Here is an 11,044-nt window from a genome sequence, read left to right on the forward strand (position 1 = left end):
CCAGCTTTTTCTGACTCACTTTCCTCCTCTAGTTAACTTCTGAAGACCGTCCGTGCTCTAAAACCACAGGATTTGGTGATCATCAATTTCAGTTCCCAAGAGACTGGCATGGAAGAGAGCTTCTTAGGAAGCAGTGGCTGGGGGCTGTGTGGCTGAGGATGCCGTGGACTCCTGTGAGTGACATCGGTGTTGCCCTCCTTCTGCTAGTGACAGACCTGTTATCATCACCATCTTCTCTCAGTGTTCCCACAGCACCGCCATCCTCTGGCCTTCTCCCCTCTTCTTCCCATACAACATCAAGTCCTTCCATTTTCTGTACTCTCACCCCTTCTAGAACAGCCCCACGATGAACATCCAGAATAAACCCTAATGATGTAGAACCTGACAATTTTGTATCCACCTCTATAAATGCATTAAGCACATAATATTATAATCGTCTGATGACCAGCCCATCTCCACCTTCAGACTTCAAGCATCTTGAGGTCAGAGACTGCATTTTTAAAAATTTATCTTGGGGCGCTTGAGTGGCTCCGTCGGTTAAGCATCCAACTTTGGCTCAGGTCATGATCTCACAGTTCATGGGTTCAAGCCCTGCGTGGGGCTCTGTGCTGACAGCTGGGAGCCTGGACCCTGCTTTGGATTCTGTGTCTCCCTCTCTCTGCCTCTCCCCCCCAGCCCAAAAATGAACAAATGTTAAAAAAAAATTTTTTTTTTTATTTTATCTTGGTTTCCCAACACCCAGCAATGCCCGCACACAGCTGACCCTGAGGGCAGTATGTCTGTTTGGGGGAATGGCCTGTAAAACAATCGAAGACAAGCCTCCCTCTCCACACTCCTCAGGAAATTATTCTGATCCTCTTCCCTTCCTGGAGGAATGTTACCTCCGCTGTAAAATCCGTGAGTAAATGGTTCCTCCAAACCTACTGTTCCTAATTTCCAGCTATCCCCTCAAGGGAGACAGGAAGTAACTTCCTTTCGGGAACCTTCTCCCTCGGGAAGGCACAGATGTAATCTCAGCAGCCTCGTCCCCACTTTCCTGGTCTGTCTTCACTCTGCCTCCACCCAGTACAGGCCCTAGTCTGTCCAGCCAGAAAGTCTGCCCCCTCCCCCCACCCCAGCACGAGCTTCCATTCTCTCCTCCCCAGTCCTTTTCCAGTAAGATCCTCTCCTTTCCGGGGGACCCCCATTTCTACCTCTGGCTCAGTTGTTGCTCCCTTTCAAATCCGCCTGTGGAGTCCTGTCCCTTTCCGCGCTCTATCCCTACCAGTTCTAGGCTTACTGCCAACCTCTCCGCAGAGGCTTTCCATCTTGAAAATCCCTGGCACCAGAAGCGCATTTTACTCGACAACCCAGGAGACGTGCCCGCGGACGTGAAACACGTTTCCCCGATGTGGTCAATCCCCGTGCTAAGTGGAGATCGCGATCTTTTCTACCCCATCGTTCCAGTGGCTTCCCGGTGCTGAGGGTTTCGGCGAATCGGCTTTCTGGCGCGAACGTGTCCTGGCTCGCAGGAGAAAACTCGGTTCCCTGGGGCTGGCGCGCCTGTCCCTCGGGGCTGCGCAGCACTGACGCTGGGCTTGACTGAGCGCCGCCTGAGGGCAGGCCCAAGTTTCCAGCCTCCTCCTGAACAGGTGCAGCCCCCAACCTGGGCTCCAGAAGTGCCCGGTGGCCTCGGGGCGGGGGGCTGAGCGGCGGTGGGCGTGGGGGCCTCAGGGCCACCGTGGCGGCGCTGGGAGGGGGCCTCTCGGAGAGCCCGTGGGGGTCTCGAGCGGCGTGGGGCGGGGCGGCCACGGCCACGGCCGGATGCGAGGCATGCTGGGAACCGCACTTCCTCCTTGGGGGCCTCCAGAAAACCACAGGTCGCTGGGCCCAGTCTACCCGGAGCCGGCAGGATGGCGGAGGGCAAGGCGGGTGGCGCCGCCGGCCTCTTCGCCAAGCAGGTGCAGAAGAAATTCAGCAGGGCCCAGGAGAAGGTATGTGGCCGGCCCGCACCACCTGCCCTTCCGGCCGGCCTGGCTCTGCGACAGAGCGGTGTGCGGTGGGGGTGTGTGTGGGGGGTGGGGTGTCCGGGGGGCCTGGGCTGAACAGAAGGTCCCAGGCAGACGGGAATGGGAGTGGATTTTCCTTAAACTACAAAGAGTTGATAGAGAACAGAAAAAAGCTACCCGTTCTTGGGCAAGGGTAGGGAAGCAGAGGAGACCGCAGTCTCCCTCGGGAACCCTAAGTAATGCTCAGGCGACCCAGGAAAGGTGGGAGAAAGGAACCAACATTGGCAGATTTGTCCTAGCAACCCAGCCAGGGTGCTCTTTCACAGAGGATGAAATTGAAGGTTGCAAGAGGGCATTCTCCCCAAAGTGACGACAGCGATGACCAGCTGTGCTGCCAGCGGGGACCGCCCAGTCCACAAGGACTCCGTAACCTAACCCCGCCTGGCCTCTGGGCAGTGTTTAAGCTGATGTGAGCAGTAGCCCGTATCTGCTTTCTGTGCGTTGGAAAGTACACGGTCCAGGATGATGAAGGAGCATCTCTTTTTAGATTGGGTCCTTGGTTGGCTCTGGGTGGCCTTACTCCAGCGTCAACATTGAGGTAGGCTGTCCGCCTGTAACACTTCTCTACACATTATTATTTTTATTTATTTATTTACTTTGAGAGAGAGAGAAAGGATGAGCTGGGGAGGGGCAGAGGGAGAAGAAGAGAGAATCTGAAGCAGTCTCCACACCCAGCCCAGAGCCTGGAGCCTGAGGCAGGGCTCCGTCCCAGACTCTGGGATCATGACCCGAACTGAAATCAAGAGTTGAGGCAGAACTGGCTCAGCCACCAAGGCGCTCCTCGACACATTTTAGTGACATTCTTGTTTCTTCCTTTTTTTTTTTTTCAATGTTTATTTATTTTTGAGAGAGAGAGTGCAAGTGGGGAAGGGACAGAGATAGGAGACAGAGAATCCAAAGCAGGCTCCGCACTGACAACGCAGAGCCCGAGGTGGGGATTTGAACCCACAAGCTGCGAGATCATGACCTGAGCCCGAGTTGGACACTTAACTGACTGATCCACCCAGGCGCCCTGTGACATTCTTGTTTCCACCTGTCCAGGGTGTGTCCTTCCCCTTTAACCTGAACCTCTGCTCTCCACGTAGCAACACTCTGATAGATGGATCTCCTTTTTCTGCCTTTGAGGAAGCCGGGGTCATATGAAAGAGTGGAGGAAAAGGCCAGATTTTGTGTGGCTCGACTTCATTACTTCACCTTGCTCTGATTTCACCTTGATCACGATTTTAGCCTCTTCGAAGGCTGTCTCATTACAAATCTGATAGAGATCAGAGCCTGTGGGAAGGTCTAGTTAGAAGTGGTGTGGAAGAGAAGGAGCTACCAGCTACATGACGGGTTGGAAAAAACAAGAAAACCCAGGAGACAAAAAATTCATGGATAATAGTTTGGTTTTTTTTTTTAATTTTTTTTAATGTTTATTTTTGAGAGAGAAAGACAGAACACAAGCGGGGGAGGGGCAGAGAGAGAGAGGGAGACACAGAATCCAAAGCAGGCTCCAGGCTCTGAGCTGTCAGCACAGAGCCCGACATGGGGCTCGAACCCACAAACCGTGAGATCGTGACCTGAGCTGAAGCCAGACACCCAAAGGACTGAGCCACCCAGGCGCCCCGATAATAGTTATTTTTAAAAGACACAACAGTTGACTTTACCTCACTGTTTCACCTTCTGTCCTCATCCAGCCTATCATCAACACTATGCCCTTGGGGATTTGTCTCCTTTTCTAAGCATGGACTCCAAAGCTTTAGATAAGTAACGTCCCTGCTCTGGGTTTCAGATTCTGCACATGTAAAAATGAGAGTGGTGATGCTTAGTGACTTGGAAATTCAACGTGGTAAGGATGCAAGAGTGAGAAGGGGAGAGGGTTCCTTGAACCTCAGAAGCAAATATTCCCCAAAGGGAGAACCAGCCACCCAGGTAACCTGTTCTTCCTGGTCTGAACCCTGAGAATGCAGAGAGAGGAGCTACCTCACCTCTGCCTTGGGGACCTTTCCAGGTTAAGGCAGAAAACGGGAGGATGCTCTGAACATAGACATAAACACAAGGGCGGGCAGACATTGAACTTGGAGCAGTACAGTTGGCACCGTAGAGGCAGCGGCTGCTGCCTGGATAGAGTGGGAATGGCCTGGAATGTGAGGAGGAGCTCAGCCCAGCCTGCCAGAGTCCTTGAGTCTTGACACGTTATTGAAGGCAAGAGAGAGAGGGAGAAAGTTACAGTCAAAACAAAGGACTCCCTGGAACAATTTGTAGTTTTTGTATAAGCAGTTGGCTGTAATCTAAGTAATACATAGCAACCACAGTGTCAAATAGATGTGTCAGGTATCGAGTGCCGATTATGGTCGAGGCAGAGGACTTCAGGAAAGACACGATCTCTCTCTCTCTTTATGGAGCCAACGCTCTCGTGATAGGATCTCATTTCACCTTTGCCGCCCTTTGTGCATGTTATTAATATCCCAATTTTAGAAATGAAGAAGCGAGGCTCAAAAGAGATCGGCAAATGGCAGAACTGTCACTGAAACCCAGGTGTCCCGCCTTTGGATCCCAACCTCAGGCCCGCTCTCTCTACAAGCCTCCTGATAAACCACTGTGACATCTGTGCTTGCCCACTTCCTGCTGACCCTCTCTCTCAGGAGCAAAGCTGGGAGTAGAAACGCCTTTTGCTCAGTCCCTCTCCTCTGAAAATCTAGGCGTGAAGGTCCAGTGACCGTCACACACGAGGGAGATGAAGCATTCTTGTTTTATTTTCCAGTCTCCACCCAGACGCAACATGAGACTGAGTTGTGTCTTTACAGGAAGATGTGTCTTCACAGTTCAGATGAGTGCTTTCACCATCCACGATTGCTCTGTGGCAAATGGCTCGGAAGGGGCATTGTGTTACCCCTCCTTTGCTGGTCTTTTCCTCTACTGACTTTTACTCAACCGGTCTCCCAGAGGGTTCTGTCAACAATACTTAACCGAGAAATTCCTTTGCCCGGGGTTCCTGGGCTGGACCCAGGAAGGAATTTAGAGATGAATAAGAGGCACTCTCGCCTGCCAGAAGCTTACAGTCTAGTTAAAAAAAGAAAAAAAAAAAAATTGGTGAAATGAGTCACCTGAGAGGTCTGCAGTCTGTGGGAATTCAGAGGAGAGAAAGACTGAGGAGAATTGAGCGAGGTTTTATAGCAGAGGCGGAATTTGAGGTAGGAATGATGGCCGATTAGTAGTTCCTCAGGCAAGTGGGGGGGATGGAACATTCTAGCTGAGGAAATGCCAGCATGAGCCAGGCAGGGAGTGTGGAAAACCGTTGAGGCAGAATAGTGAGAAATGCAGGTGAGCTGGAGTACAGGGATCGGTGGCAGAAAAGACGGGAGAGGAAATTTAGGGCCACGCTAAGGAAAAGCCTACTTTTTTTTTTTTTAATTTTTTTTTTTTTTAATGTTTATTTATTTTTGAGACAGAGAGCATGAACGGGGGAGGGTCAGAGAGAGACGGAGACACAGAATCTGAAACAGGCTCCAGGCTCTGGGCTGTCAGCACAGAGCCTGATGCGGGGCTCGAACTCACGGACTGCGAGATCATGACCTGAGCCGAAGTCGGTCGCCCAACTGACTGAGCCACCCAGGTGCCCCAGGAAAGCCTACTTTAACGTATATCCCGAAAATGAGGATTTCTCACAGAAACTGCAATATTGTTATCACACCTAAGAAAAAAATTTTAACAAAAATCTGTCATCTCTAATAGCCAGGCCCTATTCAAATGACCCCAATTGAGAGGGTTAATTAAAATATCATAAATGACGGGGCGCCTGGGTGGCGCAGTCGGTTAAGCGTCCGACTTCAACCAGGTCACGATCTCGCGGTCCGGGAGTTCGAGCCCCGCGTCAGGCTCTGGGCTGATGGCTCGGAGCCTGGAGCCTGTTTCCGATTCTGTGTCTCCCTCTCTCTCTGCCCCTCCCCCGTTCGTGCTCTGTCTCTCTCTGTCCCAAAAATAAATAAAAAACGTTGGAAAAAGAAAATTTTAAATATCATAAATGATTAGGGGGAAGGGTCCTGGTAGGGACCTATAGCCACGAAACATCTGCAGTGAATTTTTTTGTAATCGCTTTTTCTCTTGTTCCTCTTCTTCCTCTCTAAACGCAGAATTCTTAGTGTAGAACTTTAGAGAACTGGCATTGGGTGCACTGTCATTAGGAAGTGAACCAAAGGTAGAATGTATTAATTCTTTCAGATGTTTGTTCAGCACTCTACATTCTCTTCCGTCAGAGAACTTTCGTTGCGGGAGAACATCTACAACACGGCGTGAGTGCCTGGATACGCAGCCCTGTTGCTTATGGCAACAAAGGACTTTGGGCCCAGGGCACTGGTTATGCTCTGAGGGCGATCACACTCGTCTTGCAGTTTCACAGTTGAAGGTGGGAGTGTTCAGTTCACATGCTCACACCCCTTCTAAGCCTTTTTGCCTTGAGCCTTTTGGGGGTTGGGGATATTGGGCATGCCACATTTACTCTAGCCGGGGTTTACTCAGCCCCTTCCACCTAAGAACACCCCCCAGCCCCTCCAGGCAAAGGAAGGGAGGAGTAGCAGGAAGGAAGTGAGAGCTGCGATTACCACTTAGACAAGGTGGTTTTGCAACTTTCTGTTGTCTGGGGTGGGGGTGGGGGGTGGGGGTGCAGGGAAGATGGCAGACCGGGTGTACCCAGGGTCAGGTGTTCAATGAGCTGGAGTCAGAGACACAAACATACGGCTGAACTGAGAAGGAAATACGCACTCATAGGGAAGGGAGTGCAATTGGACATAATGCTAATGGATTTGTATTGAGCACTCACCAAAGGGCAGCACTGAGAATGTATGTCATTTAATTCTCCGGACAACTCCAGGAGATGCTGTTGTGTAAACAGAGGCTCAAGAGACGGATAGGCTTATTTGCCTAAAGGCTTAGAGCCATAAATCGAAAGGCCAAGATGGGGCATGTGTCTGTCAGACTCCAGAGCCCTTGATCGTAACCACTACAGAGAGAGCTCCAGAAGTTGGAGATGCTAACCACTGGGTTAAGAATGGGGACACATGTGGGAGTGCAAGCTGGTGCAGCCACTCTGGAAAACAGTATGGAGGTTCCTCAAAAAACTAAAAACAGAACTACCCTACGACCCAGCAATTGCACCACTAGGCATTTATCCAAGGGATACAGGAGTGCTGTTTCGAAGGAACACGTGCACCCCCATGTTTATAGCAGCACTATCGACAATAGCCAAAGTATGGAAGGAAAGAGGCCAAATGCCCATCGATGGATGAATGGATAAAGATGTGGTATATATATACAATGGAGTATTACTCGGCAATCAAAAAAGAATGAAATCTTGCCATTTGCAACTACGTGGATGGAACTGGAGGGTATTCTGCTGAGTGAAATTAGTCAGAGAAAGACAAAAATCATATGACTTCACTCAGATGAGGAATTCAAGAGACAAAACAGATGAACATAAGGGAAGGGAAACAAAAATAATATAAAAACAGGGAGGGGGACAAAACAGAAGAGACTCATAAATATGGAGAACAAACTGAGGGTTACTGGAGGGGTTGTGGGAGGGGGGGATGGGCTAAATGGGTCAGGGGCACTAAGGAATCTACTCCTGAAATCATTATTGCACCAAATGCTAACTAATTTGGATGTAAATTTTAAAAAATAAAAAATAAAATTAAAAAAATAGAATGGGACACATGGCGGGGTGGGGGCGCCTGGGTGGCTCAGTAGGTTAAGCGGCCAACCTCTGCTCAGTCCATGATCTCATGGCTCAAAGGCTCATGAGTTCGAGCCCCGCGTCGGGCTCTGTGCTGACAGCCCAGAGCCTGGAGCCTGCTTCCAATTCTGTGTTTCCCTCTCTCTCTGCCCCTCCCCTGCTCACACTCTGTCTGTCTGTCTCTCTCTCTCTCTCTCTCTCTCTCACAAAAATAAATAAACATTAAAAAAAAAAAAAAAGAATGGGGACATATGGTCAGGGCACCTGGGTGGCTCAGTCAGTTGAGCCTCCAACTTTTGATTTTGGCTCAGGTCATGATCCCAGGGTAGTGGGATGGAGCCGCGCTCAGCACAGAGCCTTTTTAAGATTCTCTCTCTGTCCCCCTCTGCCCCTCTCCCCAGCTTGCGTGTGCTCTCTCTCTCTCTAAAAAAAATATGAAAGAATGGGGACATGTGGGCCCAAGTATCTATGTAGAGCCTTCCTCACTCCCCAAGACCTGGGCACTCTTGCACGTGATTCAAAGCCCTTCATGACGAGACTCCAGTTTCCCTTTCTGGCTCCCTTACCCACTAGTCCCCCTAACACACCCTAAACCAGCCGTGCTGAGTCATCTCACAAAGCGGTGTGAATGTGGGTGGGTATTTCTGTGACTTTGTCCTCTTTCCACCCTTCCCCCTTATACTCTATTCCAGTCTAGCGAAATCTTAATTCAAGTCCCAGCCCATTGGTCAGTCCCCTCCCGTTGTCAGTCCCACTCTCCCTCCCGTTAGAAGTATTAAGTATCTCTTTGCTGGGTACTGAGAAATCTAGATGAGTAAGGCAAGTACCCAGTTCTCAAGGAGCCTACAGTTTAGAAGGAGACATAGCTAGATAAACCTAAATCATAAAATGGTAATAGAGGGGCGCCTGAGTGGCTCAGTCGGTTAAGTGTCCGACTTCGGCTCAGGTCATGATCTCACAGACTGTGAGTTCAAGCCCCGCGTCAGGCTCTGTGCTGACAGCTCAGAGCCTGGAGCCTGCTTCAGATTTTGTGTCTCCCTCTCTCTCTGCCCCTCCCCTGCTCATGCTCTGTCTCTCTCTGCCTCAAAAATAAATAAAAACATTTAAAAATTAAAAAAAAAACGGTAATAGAAATGTATACAAGGTGTAGAAGTTGCAAACACTTAGAAGGGAGTGATTAACTCGATTAATGGGATAAAGTGGTTAAGTGTCATAAAGGATATAGAGTATGAATTTTTTTTTAATTTTTTTAAAGTGTGCATATGTATGTAAATAATCTCTAGGGGCGCCTGGGTAGCTCAGTCAGTTAAGCATCTGACTTCAGCTCAGGTCATGATCTCGCAGTTCATGGGTTTCAGCCCCTCATTGGGCTCCATGCTAACAGCTCAGAGCCTGAAGCCTGCTTCCAATGCTGTGTCTCCCTCTCTCTTTCTACCTCTCCCCCACTCATGCTCTGTCTCTCTCTGTCTCCCCAAAATAAATACATGTTCAAAAAAATTTTTTTAATAATTTTTATAGCCAACGTGGGGCACAGACTCACAACCCCAAGATCAAGAGTAACTGAGACACGTATGGGCATTTCATGCAAATTTGTTGAGCAGGCAAGTGGAGAATCATTAGAAGGTTTTAAGCAGATGCAGGAGAGTAACAGGAAGGGCCCGGAACACAGTTATGACCGCGAGACTAGAAAGCATGGGACGGTTTCCAGAGATGGACATATTGAGGGATTTGATGAAGGAGGTGAGGGAGAAGTAGTTGAGGGCAACTTCTGAGATTCTAACTTCGGCCCAGGGGCAGCGTGATGACAGTGCCTCCTCCCAACATGGGGGCTACAGGTGGAAGATGCAGGGCTTTCTTGCTTGTGTACAAGTGAGTGTCCGCTGTGTGAAGAGGCACCGTATCTTTTTCATTTTCCTGTCCTTTATATTAGTGCTGAGACCAATATGGTGGTTGGCTCCCAGGAGAGAGGAGATAGAGAGCATTCATTTCGAGCTGGGTTCTAAATGCGTTGTGTCGGTCTTCTTCAGCGTTTTCCACAAGGGCTCTCCTAAGAGAACAGTCTCCTGCCTGCCTCTAACCTCATCTATCTAGAGGAATCTGGGGCTGTGGCTGGAAGACCATCTCTCAAGTGAAAAGTACCTTCAAGGCTCATATTTTATCGTTAGGGCTGCATATTTTACATTCTTATTAATCCTTGTTTTAATATAATACTTTACCCCAGCCCACCCCCGGAACCCCACTGTAAATAATATTGTAATTCCAGGCATGTATGCCATATTTATTCTGGGCTTTGTATATACACCCCTGCACACTGCCAGATACCCTCAGGCATACCCCAATTTGAGAAGAACCACCAAATACGATTTTTTTTTTTCCAACAGTGCACTCTATATTTTTTAAATTCCATTGGGCTGATACGAGTACAGCCCTTTAATTGCATCCGAGACTCTGAGAAGCTAGGGTCATAGGAGGCCAACAGATGAGAGGGACTTGACTCCACCTCACTGACCTTTCCAACTTATATTCCCAGGTTCTGCAGAAGTTGGGGAAGACTGTGGAAACCAAAGATGAACGGTTTGAACAAAGTGCCAACAACTTCCACCAGCAACAGGTAATCTGGAGGGTGGGGAGGGGGAGCTTGGAGGAAGAAGGGAGACCTGAGGGCCGGGTAGCAGAAGAACAGTAGGTTTGGGCAAGCCAACAGGCATCCCTCCTACCCCACCCTCCCCCCGGGGTTGGGGGGCAAGGGCCACGGAGTAACCTGCTGCTTCTTGTTTCTCTGGGAACCAGAGACGCTTTCCTTTCTTGTTCCCACCGACCCTGGGTTTTGGGAGACAGACAAGTGTTCTTTCCTCTTAGTGGTTCCCCCGGGGTACAGCGGCATCCCTAGGTCCTTGGACAAAGTTGGAACGAGCCCCTGCCACTTTAGTCTTTGGCTGATCACTTCCTCAGGGTGCCTCTCTCCCACCCTACTAGGCTCTCCCATCGTAGTAGCCCCCGATTTTCCTTGTTGCCTCTTTGGCCACTACATCTCCCTGGCCGAAGCCCAGAATTCTAAGTGATCCGTCCATCTTTCACCTGTCATTCTCACCAGCAAACCTCCTATTGTCTCGGTTCCTTCTACCTTCACTGGCTGCTATGGGTAATTCTCTTACAGAAAATTTACATTGAGAAGTGGGCAATAGGTGTAGGCTTCCATGGGATATTTCACTTTTTTTTTTTAAGTTTATTTATTTTGAGAGAGAGTAAGCACGAATGGGGGGGGGGGGCAGAAGAGAGGAAGAGA

The 11,044-nt window shown here is 49.6% G+C and overlaps 1 protein-coding gene across 5 annotated transcripts in view; it reads left to right on the plus strand.

The window, feature by feature from the left end:
- The first annotated feature begins 1,839 nt into the window (after positions 1–1,839).
- Positions 1,840–11,044, plus strand: part of BIN2 (bridging integrator 2) — a 34,198-nt gene continuing 24,993 nt past the window's right edge. For 2 of the 5 annotated variants that reach the window (XM_040488096.1, XM_040488100.1), the window contains exons 1-2: positions 1,841–1,973; positions 10,289–10,369. In XM_040488096.1, coding sequence (XP_040344030.1) covers positions 1,893–1,973; positions 10,289–10,369 — 162 coding nt within the window. In that variant the 5' untranslated portion in view covers positions 1,841–1,892. Of the gene's footprint in view, positions 1,974–2,400; positions 2,587–10,285; positions 10,370–10,734; positions 10,901–11,044 lie in introns of those variants that run through there. The other 3 variants (XM_040488097.1, XM_040488098.1, XM_040488099.1) reach the window with 3 other exon arrangements.

This window comes from Herpailurus yagouaroundi, unplaced genomic scaffold, assembly GCF_014898765.1.
Source record: "Herpailurus yagouaroundi ecotype Mexico unplaced genomic scaffold, PumYag 166, whole genome shotgun sequence".
NCBI classification, from domain to species: Eukaryota; Metazoa; Chordata; class Mammalia; order Carnivora; family Felidae; genus Herpailurus; species Herpailurus yagouaroundi.